Here is a 24157-nt window from a genome sequence, read left to right on the forward strand (position 1 = left end):
TCCTTTGTTGGTTCTTGTCACAATAAAACAAAACCAAAAAATCTCCTTTGAACCAACCAACCTTCCTTCCTAAGCTATTTCTTTCTCTCTTTGCAGTCTCTATTTCACTTCATTTTCTCAAACTGTAGTTCCTAGACCAGCCGAATCAGCACCACCTGGAAACTTACTAGAAATGCAAATGATCAGATTCTGCCCAGACCTACTGGATCAGAAATTCTGGGTGAGGGGCCTAAACCTGTGTTTAACAAGCCCGCCATGGACTTCTGCTGCACATAATGGTTTGGGAACCACTGCTGTAGGCCACATTGATCCTCAGTTGTCACGCTATTTAACTTCTCTGTTACACTAGCCGCAGTTAGGCATTGCATCCTCTTGAGCTTTCTTTTCTACCCACAACTGCAAACCCTATCCGGGTTCTCTTCCTAGCTCTCCGATCACTCATTAACAATTTCTTTCATTAGCCCTATCTCTGTACCCAGTTACTAAAACATTGGCATACAGTATTTAGCAATGTCTCCTAAATCTCACCAACATCATTGTTTATTCCCTAGACCTTGCTCTTTATGTGATCCACATTTGGACTAAAGGTATTCAGGGCCCAGCCATTCATTCAAGCCAGGAATTTCTAAGTGATGCTCCTCTCTCACACTTTACATTCCTATATTTAATTAGTTAACCAAATTTCATTAATATTTATCTCATATTCCTCATGGACCAGAAGAATTAATATTGTTAAAACAACCATACTAGCCAAAGCAATCTACAGAGTCAATGCAATCCCTATCAAAAATGCCAATGACATTCTTCACAGAAATAGAAAAAAAAAATCCTAAAATTTGCATGGACACACAACAGACCTCAAATAACTAAAACAATTCTGAGCAAAAGAGCAAAGCTGAAGACATTGTACTATCAGAATCTGAAATATACTACAAAGCTATAGTAACCCAACACAGCATGGTATTGGCATAAACAAAGACACGTGGACCAGTGGAACAGAACAGAGAAGCACAAAATTAATCCACATTATCTACAGGCTGATTTTTGACAGAAGGCAGCTAGAACATTTATTGGGGAAAGGACAGCCTCTTCAATAAAGGTTGCTAGGAAACCTGGACGTACACATACAAAAGAATAAATCTAGACCCCCAACTCTCACCCTATACAAAAACCAACTTAAAATGAATCAAAGGCCTAGATATAAGACCCAAAACTATAAGATTACTGAAAGAAAACATGGTGAAATGCTTCACTTTATAATTTTATAAAAGATTCTTATTTATAAAAGGTTTATAAATATAAAAGGATATTAAATATAAATGAAACGTTTTAAAGACTATTAAATATAAATAAAAGGCTTATAAATATAAAAGGATATAAAATAAGAATCTATTGATAAATTTATAAGAATCTAAAGATTCTTATTTATAAAATCTTTTCCCAGACCAATGTTCTGAAGCTTTTATAAAATGCTTATTTTATAAACTAATAGGATTATGTCAAACTAAAAAGCCTCTGCACAGCAGGAAACAATTAACAAAGTAAAAAAGACACCCTAAAGGATGAGAGAAAATATCTGTAAACTATTCATCTGACAGATAATATGCAGAACATACAAGGAACTCAAACATTTCAACAGCAAAAACCAATCTGAATAAAACATAGGCAAATGATCTGAACAGTTATACAAATGGCCAACCAACATATGAAAAAATGCTCAGCATCACTAATCATCAGGGAAGTGCAAATCAAAGCCACAGTGAGGTATCATCTTACCCCAGCTAGGATGACTATCATCCAAAAGACAAAAAATAAATGCTGGTGATGATGCAGAGAAAACAGAACTCTTCTACACTGCTGATGGGAATATGAACTAGTATAACCACTATGGAGAACAGTATGGAGATTCCTTAAAAAATTGCCCACAGAACTACATATGATTCAGCCACCCTACCACCAAGCATTTATCTAAAGGAAAGAGAAATCAGTGTATTGAAGAGACATCTGCACACCCATGTTTGTTGTAGCACTATTTGCAATAGCCAAGATGTAGAATCAACCTAGTTATCCAATAACCAATGAATGGATAAGGAAAATGTGGTAAATACACACAATGGAATACTATTCAGCCATAAAAAAGAATGATGGCCAGGTGCAGTGGCTCATGCCTATAATCCCAGTACTTTGGGAGCCCAAGGTGAGTAGATTGCTTGAGTTCAGGAGTTCAAGACCAGCCTGAGCAACATGGTAAAACCCTGTCTCTGCAAAAAAGAAAAAAAAAATACAAGAAATTAGCCAGGCATGGTGGCATGTGTCTGTAGTCCCAGCTACTCAGGAGGCTGAGGTGGAAGGATTGCTTGAGCTTCAGGTGGAGGTTGCAGTGAGCTAAGATTGTGCCACTGCACTCCAGCCTGGGTGACAGAGTGAGATTCTGTCTCAAAAAAAAAAAAAAAAAAATATATATATATATATATATATATATATATATATATAATATATGTGTGTGTGTGTGCACGTGTGTGTGTTTTATATATGTGTGTACATATATATACACATATATATGTATATATAATATACATATCTATATATGTGTGTATTAATATACACATTTATAATAAATCATGTATAATATATACATATACATATATTGTATTACATATAATGTATAATACATATAATGTATAATGTAATATATAATGTATAATATACATTATATGTATATTATGTATATGTATACATACATAATACATGTAATATACATATATATGTACATAATAATACATATAATATACATAATATATGTATGTGTATATAACAATACATATAATGTATAATACATATTACGTATAATGTATAATACATATAATGCATTATATATGTGTATTATATATGCATATTATATATAAACACACATATATAATACATTATATATGTATAATATATATACACATATTTTTATATATATATGTACACATACACACACACACACACACACACACACACACACATATATATAGATGAAAAGGTTGGTGCAAATGTAACTGTGGTTTTTGCCATTACTTTTAATGACAAAAATCACAATCACTTTTACACCAACCCAGTATCACTTACGGCAACATAGATGGAACTAGCGGACATTACGGTAAGAGAAATAAGCCAAGAACAGAAAGCTAGACATTGCATGTTCTCACTCATGTGTGGAAGCTAAAAATGTTGATCTCATAGAAGTAAAAAGTAGAACAGAATGTACTAGAGGTTGGGAAGGTTAGGGGGAAAGGGGATACGGAGAGATTTGTCAAAAGATATAAAATTACAGCTAGATAGAAGAAATAAGTTCTTGTGTTCTATAGCACTACAGGATGACTACAGTTAATAATACTTTATAGTTTCAAAGCACTAGAAAGAGGGTATTGAATATTCCCAACACAAAGTAATGATAAATGTTTGAGATGATAGATATGCTAATTCTTTTGATCTAATCACTACATCTTATATGTATCAATACATCACTATGTACCCATAAATACACAATTATTACATGTCAATTAAACAATAAAATGAAAACTCTATAACAACTCTCTATAACAACTCTCAAACCTGTCAGCTACTTGTTCCAACTTGGTTCTAAACTTGTACCAACTTGGTTTTATTCCCAGGCACACTGCCAGAACATCTATAGTCTGAAATATGACAACAGCCTACCTACTCAGAGCTACTCTTTTTTTCAATATCCTCTCCTAAACATTTCCAGTTATTCTTCCAGTACAAGCATGTACTCCAATTCAAAATGAAAAAAAAAAATTAATTGACAAAATTAAAAAATGTTAGAACAAAACAAAGAAAAAACACAACTTTTACGGCTTCCCCTTGTTTAAAGACTGAAGTTCAGAATCCTGAGCATGGAAAGGGGGCATTTAAACCAATCTACCTTTCTGTCTCCTCTCTTACCACTTCTTTTCTAATTGCAAGACCTTTATTTTCCCTTCTCAACCCTTTGTTTAATCTAGGTGAGATTATCCCTTCTTGCAGCTTGGCTAACAGTTTTTTCTGCCTGAAATTCCCATCTGTAACCATACACTCATTTATCATTTAATAAGCATTAAATATGTCACAATCTCAGGGGCAGGTAAAATGAATAAATTAAGCATATCAGGTCTGCTCAGAGCTTGGAAATTGCTGCCATGCAAATACTGCCTTCAAAAAAAAAAAAAAAAGCCAGTGATTCAGGTTTTTAATGTGAAAATTCTCAATTTTAAAAGTTTGCAGCAAATATTTAAAAATCTGAAACAATCCTTTGTATAACACTGTGTGTCTGCTAAGTAAAACACACAGGCAGGATGTTGGTTTGGACCTTGCTCTTAGTTCCACCAGGCCCTAGGGAACCAAAGGTGACCAGAACCGAGCTTCTGCCCTATTGGCTCTGCCCTGACGGTCAACAGGCCCCTACTGATTCTTGAAATGCTCTGTTTACATGGCACCTGCCATACTTGATTCTTAGAGCTAGTTGTTTACTTTTTGAATCATTAGATCCCAGAGAGGTGGGGCTGTCTCTGTTCCATCTGGCAATAGTAAGTGCTCACCTGTAACTATAACCATAGACAGATGTCTATATAGAAACTTGTACCAACTTGGTTCCAAACTTTTAGTTATTTTGTATTTTTCCCTTCCTAAGTTGATAATATGCTTTTATTAGGCACCATCACGTAAGCTATGACCTAACTAAAGAATTTGTCTGCTCAGGTGCAAACCTAGAAAATTCTTGGAGTCACATTTCAATTGTATGCTACAATTCTGAAAGTGTGCATATGTGTGTGTGTTTGTCACACAGGATCCTTTCAAGATGGTAGCCAAAAAGAAGGACTACTTACAAATAATTTTAGTAAATTTAAGAAATTATTTTAGTCTAGGACAGACCTTTTCACTTTGGAAAATAAGAAAAATGTGTTCATTTGCTCCATATGTTAATATCAGGGTGCAACATTTTTCCATTTCACAAAAGTACTAAAAATGTCAGCTTTCATTTTTGCTACAGTTATATAATTTCTAGTCATCCAAGCATACTTACAAAACTAATTTAAGTTGAGCACTGGGGACTTACGGGATGTCAGTCATGTTTTAGTGAACCAAACACTCTCATTTCACTAAGCATCACACTTAAGAGGGGACTGCTTGAACATCACTATTTCACTCCTCAGTTGATCTAATTTCTAGACCCAACCACAATCCAAATATGTGCATTGATCTTACATGGCTGCCATCTGCAAAATTAATAGTTGATAAATCAATCCTACTGAAAAAGAAATATGTTTGTGTAGTTACTTGGATGTTGTCAAAATGAAGGACAGTAAATATTTTGTCTTCCCTAATTGTATACTGGGCAAGTTAGAATCCCAGTCATATTTCGAATGTTAAAGATTTAGGCTCCTATTATTTTATTTTACAACTCTGTATGATGTTACTGTGTACACAAATTCACCTGTGTGTGGGTGCTTGAATCTTTAATATTGAAACTCTACACCTTGTGTTCAGTAAGATAAATGTATGTTGTCACTAACCAAACTGTAAGGCTTACCTGCAGACTGTTGAAAATGACAAAGAGAACCAACATCCAGAAGTGTCTGTAGGCCATGTGTAGTCCTCCCCAAAGCCATGTCACAGAAATCAGGGCAAAGAGATATAAAATCAGTGGAATTTCTAGAAATTAAAAAAAAAAAAAAGAATTTTTGAGCTTCGGAATACTGCACAGTCACATGTATACACAAAGTTATTTTTGGCTTCTTTCTGTGGTACTCTAAGTGCCCATTTTGAGAGAACAACCTTGGAAATCCCATTCTTACGCCAGCGGAGAGAAAGCACATTGCTGAGTCCACATTCTTTCTGTTTTGCAAATGGGGCTGCTGGTAGGCCCAGGGATGGATGGGGAAGGATGAAAACTGTTCCTTTCCTAGACTACCACCTGCTGGACTGCTCAGAAAGTACCACAAGCAACAATGGAGTTGTAGAAATCTCCTTAAAAGAGCGTTCCACCAGAAAATGGCAGGCAGTAGTGTGCTACCGAAATTGGCATATCCCAACCAGGCACTTAAGATTATGTAACATTTTGTATATGTGTGTGTGTGCATGTGTGTGTGTGTGTGTGTGTGTGTGTGTGTGTGTTGGAAGAACCTGTAATCATGTCCTTTATCTGACTGAGAAGACACCAAAATTTATTGGTAAGGTTAAGAGCAAAGATGAAGTGACTCATAATGATCAACTGAGCTTATCCCACACATGTTCTCAGGCAGTTCATTTCAAAAGTTTCAAACAGATTTTCTCAGGGCCAAGGGACTTTGCTATCCTTTCCACTTGTCTATTTTGAATTTTCTTTGCTATTTGGGTTTTAGAATAATAACCATATAGAGGTGATTTTAATATTTAAATGACAAGTTATTTAAGATTTAGAAAGTGAATCAGATTTTTGCAGCCACAAATAAACACATTTTCAAGCTGTTGAAAGAGAATCAGGATGGATCACACCACTAACAACTTTCATGACAGACCTCAAATCCTTTCTTTACCCACTATCATCAGTTCACACCTAAAATCCTCATGCACTATGGAAATGTAAACAGTTGCTTAGAACTTTAGCTATTTTTAAATTTATTTGGAAACAATCTCAAACTTACAGAAGAGATGCAGGTAGAGAACAATGACAAAGTTTATTTTTCCCCTGAATCATTTGAAAATTTTCAACCTGATCCACCATTACCCTCTGAATAATGTATATTTTCTACAAAGACATCTTCCTAAATAAACATGATACCATCAAATCGGGAAATTAAGATTAATATGGTACTATCATTCTCAGATTCCATTTTATTATACCAGTAATTTCCTTTTTAGCAGAGAGCCAGAGATCCAGCCTTGTATAGCTGACATGTCTCTGTAGACCCTTTTAATCCCACATGGTTCTTCTGTGTGTCCTTGACTTTCATAACCCTGACACTTTAGATATTACCAGCCAGTTTTTCTTGCAGAGTGTCCTTAAATTTGAGTTTATTTGACATTTTCTTATGATTTGATTTACATTATAAACTGGTAGAAATAACAGAAGGTATACTGAGTTCACCTTACAGCATTCTATCGGGTGGTACAAGAATTCAGTCTGTCCCATTACTGAAGCTGTTCATTTCGGTCACTTGATTAAAATGATAGCTGCACAAATTCTTCACTATACTTAGCATTTTCCCCTTTGTAATTAAGACGTGTTATATGTGGCATTTTTTTGAAACTATGTAAATAGTTTTTTCCTTAACAAATGTTTGATTTATCCATTTATTTATTTTCTAACATAGACTTACAGATTCCTACTTATTTGGCATGTTATTATCCATTATTCTTTCCAATTCCCTTCCTCCCTCCCTCCGTTCTTCCTTTCTCCTTCTTTCCTTCCCTCTTTGTTTTCCTTCTCTTTTCTTTTTCCTTTTCTTTTCTTTTCTTTTCTTTTGCATAGGGTCATACAAGGTATTTCTCCATTGCCCAGGCTGGAGTGTGGTGGTGGTATCACAGCTCACTGGAGGCTTGACCTCGTGGGCACAAGCCGTACTCCCACCTCTAAGCCTCCCAAGTGGCTGAAACTACAGTCGCATGCCACCAAGCCCACTTAATTTTTCTATTTTATGTATAGATGGGGTTTCACCATGTTGCCCAGGCTGGTCTTGAACTTCTGGGATCAAACGGTCTGCCCGCCTTGGCCTCCCAAAGTGCTGCGATTACAGACATAAGCCACTGCACCCGGACACTGTCATCGTTTATTTTCATGCCAAGTTTTCCCTAGTGGGAGCCCTTTCAAGATGGTTTCTGTGCCTTTGTTTATATCCTCATCATTCTACTAGCAGTTGTTTGCTTTTTGGCCCAAGATGTTTCCAATGTTCCCTGCCCAAGTCCTGGTATCTTTTAAGGGAGAATGGTATTTAGAAATTGTGATCTGGGGCTAGGTATGGTCCCTGCTGTTGCTGCTCCTAAGCTCTCTCAGTAGATACAGTGAGGATATATGTATCTATGCACATACAAACACATTTACATCTATTTTACTCTATCTCTATATAATGAAATTAGTTAGTTCATTTCAATGCTTTGAATTCCAACCCAACATCACAGGGTTAATTCTAGTTTTCTCCCCTCTCCATATCGTAACCCTTCTATGTTGGTAAGAGATCACCTTCTCATTATTCTTGAACTCCTGGACTCCGGTGATCTGCCTGCCTCAGCTCCCCAAAGTGCTGAGATTACAGGCGTGAGGCACCATAGCCCACTATTTCTGATTATTCCTAATGTATGTGTTGATTCGATCCACTCCCCTGCATGTAACCAATCTCCTATTGCTGTCATCCATTCCCTCACTCAGGTGGCCTTCCAAACCCACTCAGCGTCCCACAATTCCTGCTGGGCAGCACTGCAGCCCTCACATGAATTCCCTCCTCACAACCTGTGGCTTCTGACACCCAGGCTTGGGCCCCTTCCTGTGGATGCACATCTTGCTCTGTACCAACCAGTGGCTGTACAGGGAATTGTTTGGGAAAGGGAGGAAAAAGAAAGAACAAGGAGAGAAGGCAAAGAGGGAGAAGGGAAGTGGGGAGGAGAAAGAGGGAACCTGAACCCTTTTTTTTTTTTTTTGAGAGAAAGAAGGCATTAGAAGGGGACCATACCGATATCTTTCTCAGATATACCTTTCCTCACAACATATACAAATTGTCTAAATTATTATATCTGCACAGGGAAAGTAAGACTGATAGAAGAAGATTTACACACATGAATAATGTCTTTTATTCATTATAAAATTTTATTCATTTTAGTCACTAATGCTTTGCAGCAGGACAGGAAAATATATATTAAGATTTAATTTCGAGAAAAATTCATTTTTATTGAATGAAGTAATAAAACTGATAAAGGGTCAGAAGGCTCATTTTTACTTCTGACAATATACCATAATATTTAGAAAACTGCCTAAGCTGTGCTAACAAAATTTTCAAAGATTAGGTATCAAGTCTGGACACCACATTCTCTTCTTCCACTGTATAAGAACAAAATTCTATTTATGGCTCTGTGTGGAGTACAAAGGGACATGCACATTTTGTATCAACAACTAGGAACCAATTTTCAAAGTCTGGCCTGCATGTTCCTCTGAGTGCTTAGAACCAAGCAAGTGGTGTGTGCTGACAGAGCTTAGCGGAGAAGCTAAGGGAGCATACTGGGGCTCACGAGGAATATCCATGGCTTATATTTTCCTGGAATTCTGTAGAAAAGCATGGTAGTTTGGCACCCCAGACTAGAAACTCTGTGAGGAAAAAAGCTAGTCATAAATAACTTAGTGTACTTAACAAGAGATCCCAGGCTTGCTATCCAGCAGTACAACAATGATTAAAATTATGATTTCAGATAGAAGAAATATATCCAGAGGCACATACGGATTTTGTCAGCCTGAAGCTGATATTAGGGAGGTTTATTTAAAAAACAAAGATTATGAAGTCATAATCAGGTATAGGATCTTGGAAGACGCCAAGGCTGGTAAAAGGACCTGAAACTTAAGCTTCATCAGCTGTACGGTTAATCTACCTCTGAGGAGGAACTTTTAATCCTCTTTGGGGCCTGAGTCAAAAGAGAATAGGTATTGGGAGCGGTTGATGGCGATGAAAGCTGGTTGGGGGTCATGTTGTTGTTAAACAGTGACTGTAAATTCCATTTGGCAAACTGAAAAACACTGCTCCATTCAATTGAAAATCACTTTGTTTTTATATTTCCTAAGCTGTCATTTCACATTTGATGAACTACTAATAACTTCTCTGCTTTCTATAATTCAATATTTACCAAAGAAGGCATTTATAATGGGTAATATTGGAAATAACTTATGTTTAGGAGTGAATTAGTGAAGATAAAACAGAATCATTTCAATGTTCTCAATAAAAGGAGGCCCTAAAAGCACAGTGTTGCACCCAAGAAATTAGTATCTATATAAAAGACTGGGCTATGTAGAATAAAGAATTCCTACAACTTAATAACAAAATACCCATTCAATCCATCTGAAAATGTACAAAGGACATTTGTTTAGAGAAGATATATAAATGGCCAATAAGCACATGAAAAGATGCTCAGGATCACCAGTCATTAGGGAAATGAAGATCAAAACCCCAATGATACCACTTCATACCTGCTAGGATGAATATTATAAGAAAAACAGGAAATAGTCTAAGTGTTGGTGAGGATATTTAGCAGTTGAAACCCTTGTGCATTCCTGATAGAGATGTAAAATGGCACAAGTACTGTGGAAAAGTTTGGTGGAACCTCAAAATGTTAAACATAGAGTTATCATATGATCCAACAATTCCACTTGTAGGTATATGTTCAAAAAAAGTGAAGGCACAGGTACTCAGGCAGATATTTGCACACCAATGTTCATGGCAGTATCACAATAGCCAAAAGGTGGAAACAACCCAAATGTCTATCAATAGATGAATAAATAATATATAGTATTTGCATATAATATGACACGACTCAGTGCCATATTCTGAATGTTTATGTCCCCCCACCAAACGTTATATGTTGAAACCCAATCACCAGTGATAGCATTAGCAGGTTGGACTGCTGGGGGATGATTAGGTCATGAGAGTAGAGCCCTCATGAATGGGATTAGTGCACCTGCAAAAGAAGCCCCAAGGCTCTTCCCTGCCCCTTCCATGTGAGGACACACCGAGAAGGCACCATCTATGGACCAGAAAGCTGAGCCCTCACCAAACACTGAATCTGCTGGCACCTTGATACTGGATTTCTCCACCTCCAGAACTGTAAAAAATACATTTCTGCTGTTTATAAGCTAGCTGGTCTAGGGTATTTTGTAATAACCTGAACAGACTGAGATACTCAAGCTTAAAATGGAATGAAATTATAATATGTGCTATAACATGGATGACCCTTGAAAATGTAATATGAAACAAGCCAGACACAAAAGGACAAATAATAATTCCATTTACATGAGGCGCCTGGAATCAGCAAATTCAGAGGCAGAAAGTAGAATAGAGGTTACCAGGGGCTGGAAGGAGTGGGGAATAGTGAGTTACTGTTTAATGGATACAGAGTTTCTGTTTGGAGTGATGAAAAAGTTCTGGAAACACGGATAGTGTTGATGGTTGCACAACATTGTCAGGGTACGTATGTGAAATAAAGTTTACATTTAAAATGGTTTAAGATGCTAAATTTTGTTATGTATATTTTACTACAAATAAGAAAAAAGCAAAAAGACTATGCCAACTAAGTCAGGCTGTGTCAAGACGAAGTTCCACTGCAGGGAGAAAAAGAAAATCAAATCATTACAGTACTTAATTTACATACTTAAATGAACAAGGAGTCTCTAACGTGAAAACCACAGTAGTCTGAAAAAGTTTTAGTGAAAGAAATTACTTGTGGAAAGGCAAAGAAACCAAAACAAACAACAACAACAAACCAGCAAGTAGATAGGTCAATTAGTGCTACTATCTTAAGAAAGTCTACTTATGGGAGTTAATAGAATTCCATTGAGATTACATCACATCTCCTTATGTTTTAGTGTAAAGTATTATTTCCATGAATTTAACAGGTTGGCCAGGCTGGTCTCAATCTCCTGAACTCAAGACTGGGTAAGCAGATGGCCCTTCCTGATGTGAGTGGCCATCACCCAACACCTTGAGGGCTTCAATAGAACCAAAAAGGTGGAGGAAGGTTGGCTTTACCTTTCTTCTGCTTGACTGCTTGAGCTGGAACAGGAATCTTCTTCTGCCTTTAGCATTCCTGTTTTTCAGGTCTTCAAACTCAAACTGAAATTTACAGCATTCGCCTCTGGCTCTCAGGCCTTTAAAATATACACCAGCAGTCTTCTTTAGTCTCCAGTCTGCAAGTGATCTCTTGTTGGTTCTGTTTCTAGGGAGAATCCTAACCTAATTCACATATTGTTTGTTGTTTAACACTCTCCTAGAATGTGAGCTCACAAAAGCATTGAAATAATTCTCAAGCACTAGTTTAATGAATTAAAGACAATTTCTGTTTCTAGTTAAATGAATTTTAAAAAGTTCTTATGGGGCTGGCTAAGATGATATGCTACAGTTAAAGGTAAAATTGAGAAGAAATTGTACCACCGCTATCTCCTTCACTCTTTATTTAAAGAGTAGGAAAGATGCAGAGAGAAATGTGGATGTCACAGCAGGGAAAGAATTGCTTTTGGGCTGCAGGGGCTTGATAAAAATTTGAGTTAGTGACTTGTAAACAAAGCTGTCTATGAGTAACATTCCCATAAAGACATTTCAGTGGAATTATTTGTTTCTTAATCGGAGGGAAAAAGAGAGGGAGGGAGAAAAAGTGTGATAGAATCATTGAATGCTTTCCAGAAACAACCCTACCTTATTTAAGATTTCCAAAAACATATGTCAATTCCACGGCCACTGAGGAGTCAGATTTACTGTACAATACTGACTTTTAAACTCTGACCACAAACCACAGTAAGAAATGCATTTTACATGTGAATTACACAATCTTGAAAGAAAATTTCTATGAAACCCAAGTTAATATATGCACACTTTGATCTATTCTATTCTATTCTATTCTATGCACTCTATTCTCTCCCATCCCATCCTATCCCATTCCATGTAAAATATGTTGGCAGTGGGACTCACCAATGTACTGTGTGACCCACGATTTTTAAACCTTGGTTTTAGAAGGTAATTTAAATAGCTTATACTGTAGAGGTAACGGTAGGCACAGTAAATATAACCATAGCGGAGGCTTCCACCTACTACCTTCTGACATGGATTTACCCTGACCTTCTTTACTGATATGTGAAGGATGCAAGCATAATTTGGAAAGATCTGTGCAGGTGACATACTGGATCTGCAGGCAGAGAAGTGAATCAGTATTGGCCTACAGTTTATTTTCCAGGGGTAAAGAGAAGAAGAATGTGAGCAAATTCTCGGAGGAGTCTCAAGGTCTGCAGGGAACTTAAAATGCAGTACTTTGTCAACAGCTGATGTAGGGCTCTCCTGGATGCTAAAAGACAGTCCAGTGTCAGGTCTACTTTGAATGTGATTTATTGGGATTGAAAAAAAAGTGGTGAAAGCCTAGAATTATGGTCTTCCCTTGCAAAAGCTATATATAATTTTCAATTTGCAGGCTATAATTTTGAATCTAAGAAGAATAACCAAGTTAGATGAGACATACCCACACAGACCTCGCAAGAACTATTATTAGAGTAATTCTATTTGAACCATGTACTTCAAAAGTGCCAGATAATATTCTGCTGGTGGAGGGGGGTTCAAATATGTCTGTGATTCTTAAGGAAAAGGTTAAGTACTCTGTTTTCTTCCAGTGAAGGAAAAAATGTTGAAACTATGGGAAAGGGAATTATCATTTGGGTTTACAGCTATCAGCAATTTTCTACACATTTCATAAATGTTTCATAAGGTGAAATTATGAAAACAAGTTCTTAGAAGATTAGAGTTCTAAAACAAACATGAAGTCAGCCAACTAACGACTGAAGACTGGCTTAACCTAGTTTTCTAACTACCTTACCAGTTACTCAGGCACTAAGGAGCTCAAAACTCATCTACAGGCATGCTCAGGCATCTAACAGCAATTTTCCATCACACTTAACTTTTTGTAATACAATGAAAATGTACAATTAATCTTTAAACCTGCCTATGTTTGTATTTTGAATCTGGCTAGATGGCCTTAAAATTTTTGGACATTAGATGATCATGCATTTGGCCATGAATAACCAGTTATCTTTTGTAGATAGTTTGATAACACATCAATTAGCACTCATTAAGAGTTAATAGGCTCAAATTCAATGCCGAAATCTTGAGTCAAATCTGGCAGGAGTCTGAGTAAAATTAACCTAAAGATAACCCTAATTGTGCAAGAAAATATTTGAATGAGTTATCATAAATGTCAGTTTCCAGAACTGGTTTTTGGTAGACCCTCAATCTGGATAAATGCCAGCCTACTTCAAAGCTGCCTTTGTTTCTTTAATTTGGCTCTTCAACCATCACACACAAAACTGTAATACAAATTTAAAGTTTGATTTGACTTTTTAAATTTCCCTTGCCATATCACTATTCTAAAAGGTCTCCTTGAGTTAAATCCTTTGACTCTCTGTCAGTGTGACTAACTGCATCTCTTCCCAACAGCCATCAGATTACCAGGGCACTGCCTGGTCTTAGAAATAATGATATTTCCCAATAGCTGTAGGTAAATTACTTATTGTCTGTTGTTAAATAATTATATTTTTAATCAATTAAATAGATATAAAACTCATGCAGAGCTGTTTTTTGGCATATGCAATGACGATTGATCATGAAGCCGTCTGATACCTGTGTTATATAAAGGTTTATTTTTGTTATCCATTTAAACAATGGCACAATACCCACGGGTGTGGCAGATATTTTAATGAATAAGAGAGTGAACTAATATCTTATTGCTCATTCTTACTAACAACGTTGGACAAAGCCCTCACAGAGAAAAAAAAGGGAAACAATGGTTTTGAGAAAAAAAAAGGCAATTCTGGGATTGAATGCTGTGTGTATAGTCTGGGGAGAAGGAGGCTGTCTAATACTTGTATATTAGTGATCAAGGTAATTTGATCAAAGTGATTTCACCCAACGACAGACCACTAAATTTTATTTCTGTATGTGCTTGTCAATATTACATGTAGACCTTGATTTTTGTGGCATTTTAATTCCATGGTTTTTTTTTTTCTCTCTTTTTTTTTTTTTATATAGAGTTTAAATTGCTAATCGTTAAACTGGTTCACAGGTGTGTCTGATATTATTAGCAAACGTATGGTAGATGCTACAGCTTCTTTTTGCTACAAGCTCACAACTACATGCGTCCTTTTTTTGAGAGTACTTCTGTGAGGATCAAAGTTTGTTACTGCCTCTAGCCCAGTGAAAATCACACTTCATCTTTAATATGGTATACTTTTTTCTGAAAAAAAAAAAAAAAAAAAAAAAAAAAAAAAAAAAAAGACCAACATATTATAAAAATGACACTTTCTTCTATTCACCTGAGTTTTATAATATGTAAACTTTTGAGTATAGCATTAGATCATGGGTATTGTGCTAAGCATTCATTTTGAAGGAAATTTATGATTCAATTGCTAATTCCCCAAATTACCTTCCCCTACTTCCTATTTCTCTAGCACTGGTAAATCCATTTTTCTTTATTTCTGGATCTCCTCTTTAATAATGTACCAGTTGATTCATGTAATTAAAGTGTGATCATACAAATGATTGTAGACTATATTATTTCATTATAGAACTATGTAGGCACTGAATTATAAATTAGAAGTAAATTTAAATAATGAAAACAACAATAAATAATATGTGGAAAAAGTTGCAAACCAAGAATGGAATTTACACCTAAGAAGTTGGGAAAGAGAGCTATAGTGCGTAACAGTATCACCATGTTGATACCAGCTGAGGTGGCTCATTGACCAGGTCGAGAGAGAAACCTAGTGCTTTCAGGGCCATACTTATTCCAAGATAAAACAGCCTCAAAATACAAATTTTTCTATTCTCTAGTCAAGTTTTATATAAACTCATTCTGAATACAAATCCTAGAGAGATACATTTTAAAAAATCAGTAACAATATTTTCATTAGCCAACAGTTGAATAGAAGACTTTGGTCATCCATTTTTTTTAAAGTGTTCCTAAATAAAAAAAATTTTAATAATCAGCTGGGCATGGTAGCATGTGCTTATAGCCCTGGCTACTTGGGAGCTCGAGGTGGGAGGAGCTCTTGAGCCCAGGAGACTTAAGCTGCAGGGAGCTATGATTGTGCCATGGCACTCCATCCTGGGCAATACAGTAAGGCTCCATCTCAGAAAAAAAAATAGGAACTGCCAGGAAAATTACAATTTATTATTAACTTGGAAAACAATAGCAAGGAAATAGAAAACTTCCTTAGCCTAAGTACACACCTGATAATGGGAATGTTTCACTAATTCTCTGGGTCAAACATGGTATGGCACAGCAGTGACACACACATCAACAAGAAATGCCAGCCACATTAAGGGTCAAAGAGTATGCAGTGCACCTAAGCAACAACAGCACTTTAATACTCTTAGTTATTGGCTTTAAGTGTGTATCACATTAGCATATCTTCCACTAACACCCTACTGAAACTTATTTATGATGAGTATCAAGAATTTGTTTCAATTCTATTCTGTCTCCTCTCTTATCACCCTAAGTGATGAACTCAGCAAGCAAGAGTGAATTTAGTTGCGTTATTTAAGTCCAGCTTTATCAGTTGTCATACCAGTTTTAGGTGGCAGCACTAGTTAAGTATGGTTAGGGCATTAGAGACTATGTGGAGAAGTAGTAAATTTTAATTTTCATTTATTTATTTATTTGAGACAGAGTTTTGCTTTGGTTGCTCAGGCTGGAGTGCAATGGTGCGATGTTAGCTCACTACAACCTCCACCTCCTGAATTCAAGTGATTCACCTGCCTCAGCCTCCCGAGTAGCTGGGATTACAGGTGCCTGCCATCACACCTGGCTAATTTTTGTATTTTTAGTAGGGACAGGGTTTCACACTATGTTGGCCAGGCTGGTCTCAAATTCCTGACCACAGATGCCTTGACCTCACTAAGTGCTGGAATTACAGGCGTGAGTCACTATGCCCAGCCCCTGAATTTTTCCATTTATTCGACGGTCTAATGAGTGTCATTGGATGATTTTGTGACATGGTCAATTTTGCTTTTTAGAATGCTTCAAGTGTGGAATGGGGATAGACAAGAATTGAGCAACACTGGTCTCAAGACAGCTGTAATAGTCTAAAGGTAAGCTGATGGGAGACATCACCAAGGTGCTATGGAATGAATTGTTTCCTCAATCCCCCAAATTTGTAATGTTGATGCCCTAACTCCCAAGGCAATAGTATTTGAAGATGGAGCCTTCAGGAGGTAATAATCTCATGAAGGTAGAGTCCTCATGATGGAATTAGTGCCCTTATAAGAAGAGACATGAGAGGGATCTCTCCCATCCATGAGAAGGGACAGCAAAATGTCTATGCAAGCCTTGCCAGGGCCTGAATCAGCTGATGTCTTGATCGTGGACTTCCAGTCTCCAGAACTGTGACAAATAAATGTCTGTTGTTTAGGACACCCAGTCTATGGTACTTTGTATGGCAGTCTGAGCTAATATATCAGGCAAAATCATGAAGAAAGGGAGGGGAACATTTGAGAGATATTGATGAAGTATACAGAAGAAAGAAGTGACATATCTGACTGAATTCTGTACCAATTACATATTGAAAAGGTTGCTATACTAACAAAAATACTAACATATATTGAGTGCTCAGTATGTTTCAGGAAGTATATTAAATATTTATATGAATTAAAATTTTATCTTTCACACAACTCTACAAAATTAAATAGTATTATTATTCTTGCATTACATATGAGAATAGTGAGGAAAACTAGGGAGGTTTTTTAAAAGTACCGTAAAAAGGGGGCAATCTTTCTTGGAAATCAGATTAAGTGGAAGATGAAGGAGTAATTTTCCAACCCTGATGGCTTCAAGTTTCTTTTTTCTTTTTTTTGTGGGGCAGGACAGGGCTGGATGTGAAGTCTAATAATTACTTTTACGAAATTAGAGTTCTCTAAGCTTAATATTTAATGTTTACATGCCACTATTACCAAGAAGCGTTTTGAAAACAAAATGGTAAGGGCAGAAGTACTGATGCTAACAACAATGGCAGCTCTGGAGAGCTTGTGAATCAACCTACGATTCTAATCTCACAATTTAACAGCTTTGTAAATGTGAAAACGTTTCTAAGACTCTCATTTCCTTGATTTTCTTGTCTGACTAGAGGAAATCATACCGGCTTCATAGGCTTCATGCAAAAATGGAGATAAAATGTTTGATAGCAAAATTAGGTTGACTATAGTTAACAACATGTATTGTATATTTTAAAATAGCTAGGAGATAACTTGAAATGTCCGCGACACATTGAAATGATAAATATTCAAGGTGATAGACATTCCAAATACCCTGACATGATTATTACACATTCTGTGTATGTCACAAAATATCACATGTACCCATACATATGTACAGATATTATGTATATATATATACATATATATATATATATATATATATATATATATACACATATAAATTGAGAGAGTATACACAAAATTCTTAACTCAGTGCCTGATGAATGGTGAGTCTTAATGGGTGGCAGTAATGGTGGTGACAACAACCATCATGTGGACTACCAAGGCCCAAAGGGAGAAGAACACCTGCCACTTACAAGCAGTGCCAGCCCTTTACTCTTCCTTCACCCCATATCCATGCTCTGTGCCCTCTGTCCACCTAGAAAAAAGATGTCCATTAAACATAATAGTTTATTACTGAAATAGCCTGAATTGAGGATTGCCTTTGTTCTCATCCATCTCCAACTGAGACTGGCAAAGGCAGTTCATTAAAGTAAGAGATCCAGGAAACTTGAGTTCTGGAAAGGCCCAGGTTTCCCACAAGTGGTCAGCCCCTTTTCCTTTTTGGCTACAAATGTAAATCAGGGGTGTTTCAACAGAAATTTAAGCCTTTTCTCAACAATGCAATTTTCTTTTTTACTTTTCATGTGGATGTGAAAAGCCTTAGGAAACTCCTGATGTTATTGTTGTAGGAGTTTTTCGTGAGCAATATGTTTTCAAAAACAATAATGAAGAAAACAAACACTGAATAATGAAGAAAACAAACACATCATCTTCCAGGCAGAGAGATTTCTGATATGAATCTTTGAGGACTGAGGTCAGAAACCTAGGCAGAGAATGGGCATCCACATGTATATGTTTTTAATATTTGGAATTTTCCCCACCACTAATGGCAAAATGTAGGAAGAGTGAATTGTGCTTCACAAAGATTGTTCCAAGCTTGAGTGGGAGTGTCTGTTCACGGTAGAGTGAAAAGCTGGGATTTTCCTTAGGCCCCTAGGCATTGTTTTTTTATTTTATTTGCAGAAATGGAACTGGGAGTAGACTACAAACAGCATTTAACTGCCAAGGACATGTGAAACCTGTTTTGTTGGTCATTCTGGATCCTATTCAAGTACGTACTATTACTGGGTAGGATCACTTTTACTTTATGTTAGCAGAAGCCCCAATTCTGCTTTAGGAAAAAAAATGATATCATGTTTTTCCATTTTTATTTATAAATCCTGAAGGTTTCTAAAAGCAGTAACATTTAAAAGGACAATGACATACTTGTAAGTTTGCTGTGAGTATAATGAGGATGCTGAAACACCAGAATGTTTCAGCTATTGATTGCCTCATAATAAGCTAGCACCAAACTTGGTGACTTAAAATAAAATAATGTACTATTCCTCCCAAATCTGCAATCGGGGCTAGGCAGATTTTCAACTCCATGTGGTGTCTACTGGGGCTGGAACCTACAAGAAGCCTTCTTCACTCACATGTCTGGAATCAGAGCTGGTTTGCCTGACACAACTGGAGGCTGGCCGAGCCTGCTCTGCACATCACTGCTAAACATGGCCAGCTTGGGGTTTCTACCACTGTGGCGGTCTCTGGGTAACTGAACTTAGATGGTGGCTGGCTTCCAAGAGAAAGGAATCTAAAATTGCCATTCCTCTTAAACTTTCGGCCCATTATGGGAAAGCATCACTTCCATCACATTATATTGGTCTAAGCAAGTCCAAAGCCAGCCCAGACGTAAAAGGATGAGAAGCAGTCTCCATCCTTTGATGTGAGGAGTAGCACCTATACAAAAGGAGAAAAGTAACTGATGGTGGCCATCTTTGAAGACTGCAACACAGTTTATTTACCGGGAGCTTTTTCCTTTCCCTCTTTTTCCTTTGGATTTCATTTCCTTTGAACTCTATTTGAAATTTTAAAAATGACAAAGGAAAAAAGTCACTCAACTTTAGTATGTAAGTGATGAATATTTACAATATTCATTATAACAAGTTTTCAATAATTGTAATAATAATAAAATCTTGATTTGCATTACTATTATTGCTCACTCTAAAGCTGAAGAAATGGAAGCATTCATTCTCAAATAATTCTTCCAGGTAAGAGATGAGGCCCTTACAGTACCAGGAGATTCCAAATACCTCACGTTCACATTACATGGCTAGCTGGATGAAGCCGCCTTTTCATTTTCATATATCATATTGAAATCTATGTGTAGGATTTTTAGAAGAAGAGATTTGTAATCATCTACTTCCATATTCAAATGCATTTTCCTCTCCTGATTCATGAATCATTCCTCATATAAGAACTGGATTATGAATCAGAAAGGAGTCAGCAAACACTAATGAGCCTAAAAGGAGAAACAAGCTTATCATTGTCAGAGATCAAAACCAAGCCCGAAAATTATAGGCTTTGTTTAAAATGCTGTTTGAGACACTGAAATTTAGTTTAGGGACATACCTTTATCATAACTCATTCTCACTGCACATCCACCCACTGAAGGGAGGAGGAGGCGAATGATCCTCATTAGGAGCCATTGACCTTCAAAAATTTGGTTTATGACAGTCAATGGGCCACAAAAAGCCAAGTTGTCCTGTCCCAGGCCATGCCCAGGGGGATACTTATTCTTTGTTCTCTCCATTCCTTTGGGTTTCACTGAGTTTATTTGAACTCTGTTTGAAATTAAGGGATGATGGGAAGAAAAAAGTCACTAAAAATACAGGATGTAAGGGATGGCTTCTTGTATTCGTTATAACCAGTGAATAATGTGATGCAAAGTTGCTCCTGTTGTCAGCACATTAAATCCACAAAGGAAGTGATTAGCTTAGAGTTTGGTTCTATAGAAATCATGGAAGACTTTGAGCCTAACAAAACTTCCTGCATCTACCAGCTTCTGGGCCCAGGAAACATCGGTCTATGGTTTTGGCCTAGCCTACTGGTACATTTGGTGTTTCTGCTTGATTTCTGTTCTGTAGAGGTGCTCATGGTATTTTTTAACATTCTTTTGTTATATGTTATCTTTGGCTATTCTGTATATAGAGTAAGGCAAAGGGCAAAACGTGAACTTACAGTGCCATCTTAACTGGATATTTTACAGGTCAGCACAAGGGAATTTTAGCAAAAAGATTAAAAGAGAGTGTCAAGTGCTCTACGGTAGAATAAATAGAAGTTTTTCTTCTAGAAATTTTGAATTTAAGTGGAGCATATTCAAGTATAGGTAAGTTATAGTAGGTTGAAAATAAAAATATAAAAGATCAGGCTGAGGGCAAAGCTGAACATGTAGTTTTGGAATTATAGAAGTAAAACTTTAAAAACTCTGTCTTATAAAAATAGTCCAAATAAAAATAACTGAGGGATATTTACAAGCAGATCAGCAAATTAAATCATTTAATTTCTACTTTGATAATATTATACTTTCTCTTCTTATTGCTATTTTTAGCTTGGGTATTCATCTATACAATTATAGACTTTTGTGGTACATTGATGATTATTAATTTATTTGTTTAATTAATAAATATTAATTATGCTCCTGCTATCCACTGAACACTCTGCAAGGCCCCGGGGATACAGAGATGAATATTAAATGTCCCCTGCCCTCAAGGAATTAATAATTTATTAAGGAAATCAAGCAACCACACACACCGAAACAAGTGACCACTCCATCCTAAGACAAGTGCTACAGTGCCTAAAGGGACAAGTACTTTAAAGGCATAGAGGAGGGAATGAGTAATTCTTATTTGATGTGATTCCATAAAGAGGCAATTCCTAAGGCTTCACAAAAGAGGGAGAATACTAAAAGTTTCTAGAATTTCTGTAAAGAAGTAAAGTGAGGTCTAGGAGAATTAACTTGTGATTGTCAAACACATCACTGTTGCTTAGATTCAGGTTATTTTGGAAAGCTTTGTAGAACTAATAAAAATTATGGGAGGGTGATAAGCCTCTTGCACCTGTCTCTCACTCATCTACATTTTCTCATATCACTTAGGAGCACATGAGTTTTACCAACTAATGGGGAGGAGCTCAAAGTAAAGGTTTCTTTACATGAGCAAAGACGGCATTATCAGGCAAATTTAGGAAAAGGTAAATAGACTGGCATGTTAGAATACAGGATAATAGTAACTAACTTGGGAATGGAAAGATGGTCCTGGTTAGGACTGTGGAAACTCTCGTAAGCTAAAGAGACTGAACTTTCTTTTTGGGCAGTGAGAGAAATATTGACCGAAATGCGGGAGAATGAGGAAATCCACTTTATATTTTTTTAAATGTAGACATCTTAGATAAGAAAATGGAGAAGAAAAAGCATAGAACCAGAGATACTAATCAGAAAACTCCTGCAAGAGTTCAAGTATAATGACTATTAGAATGAACTGCCATGGGAAGAGGGGAATTAGAAATACTATACATTTTTAAATTTGTAACACCACAATAGGGCAATACTTCTATTCACATTTTATCACAAGAGAGGGTTCCCTCATTAAGATACAACTGTGCTGGAACTTTTGCCTTATATTCAATGCTTGAGGGCTATCTTTTTCTGATAATCAGGGTACTGTTTTCTCTACTATATCATTAATGAAGCATATCCAAGAGATACATGGGGTGATTTACTCATTCAAAGAATTAACTCACCGTGTTAGCCCCCTATGTTTGCATTGTTGAAAACATGCAAGCATTGGCACTTTTTTCTTTTCTTTTTTTCTTTTTTTTGAGATGGAGTCTCACTTTGTCATTCAGGCTGGAGTGCAGTGGAGTGATCTTGGCTCACCACAACCTCCGCCTCCTGGGGTTCAAGCGATTCTCTTGCCTCAGCCTCCCAAGTAGCTGGAGACTACAAGTGCTGACCACCAAGCCCGGCTAATTGTTGTGTTTTCATTAGAGACGAGGTTTCACCATGTTGGCCAGGCTGGTCTTGAACTCCTGACCTCAGGTGATCAGGTGGGATTACAAGTGTGAGACACCATGCCCAGCCACAATGGCACTTTTACATTGGATATAAAACAACAAATTTTGTCACTTAGAGGAAGAAACAAACAACATTTCCCCCCAAAAAAGAATGTACATTTTAATAAGAGGAATCTCAAGTTGATTAAAAGCACAGCTTCTGAAATGGGACCTAATTAAACTAAAGAGCTCCTGCATAGCAAAAGAAAATATCAATGGAGAAAATAAAAAATCTACATAATGGGAGAAAACTTCTACAAACTATGCATCGGATAAAGGTCTAATATCCAGAATCTATGAGGAACCTAAATAAATTAACAGACAAAAACCAAACAAGCCCATTAAAAAGTGGGCAAAATACATTAACAGACACTTTTCAAAAGAAGACATATGTGCCACAAAGAAGTCAACAAGCATATGAAAAACTGCCCAGCATTGCTAATCATTAGAGAAATGCAAATCAAAACCACAGTGATATACCACTTGACACCAGTCAGAATAGCTATCATTAAAAAGTTAAATGATAATAGATGCTGGCAAGGTTGTAGAGAAAAGGGAACACTTATACACTGCTGGTAGAAATGTATTTTAGTTCCTCCTTTATGAAAAGCAGTTTGCTATTTCTCAAAGAACTCAAAGCAGAATTACCACTTGACCCAGCAATTCCATTATTGGGTATGTACCCAAAGGAATAGAAATTGTTCTACCATGAAGACACATGCATACATACATTAATTGCAGCACTATTCACAATAGCAAAGACATGAAATCAACCTATCCATTTTTTATGGCTGTATAAAAAATGGATAAAGAAAATGTGGTACAGATATGCCATGGAATACTATGCAGCCATAAAAAAACCAAGATCATCTCCTTTGTAGCAACATAGATGGAGCTGGAGGCTGTTATCCTAAGTGAACTAACAGAAGAACAGAAAACCAAATACCACATGTTCTCACTTGGAAGTGGGAGTGAATATTGAGTACCTATGGACACAAAGAAGAGACTAAGGGACACTGGGGCCTACTTGCGGGTAGAGGGAAAGAGGAGGGGGAGGACTGAAAAACTACCTTACTGGATATCATGCTTATTACCTGGGTGGTGAAATAATCTGTATACCAACCCCCCATGACGTATGCAGTTTATCTACATAACAAACATACATATGTGTCCCTCAACCTAACATAAATGTAAAAAGAAAGAAAAGTAAAATTTAAAAAAAT

At 36.6% G+C, this 24157-nt stretch overlaps 1 protein-coding gene across 3 annotated transcripts in view; it reads right to left on the reverse strand.

Annotated features, from left to right (window-relative positions):
• The window catches only part of ADGRV1 (adhesion G protein-coupled receptor V1), a 583497-nt gene that overhangs the window by 57553 nt on the left and 501787 nt on the right, over positions 1–24157 (reverse strand). For all 3 annotated transcript variants that reach the window (XM_074383772.1, XM_003920760.4, XM_074383775.1), the window contains exon 87: positions 5573–5694. In XM_074383772.1, the coding sequence (XP_074239873.1) occupies positions 5573–5694 (122 nt within the window). The remainder of the gene's footprint in view (positions 1–5572; positions 5695–24157) is intronic.

This window comes from Saimiri boliviensis, chromosome 1, assembly GCF_048565385.1.
Source record: "Saimiri boliviensis isolate mSaiBol1 chromosome 1, mSaiBol1.pri, whole genome shotgun sequence".
NCBI classification, from domain to species: Eukaryota; Metazoa; Chordata; class Mammalia; order Primates; family Cebidae; genus Saimiri; species Saimiri boliviensis.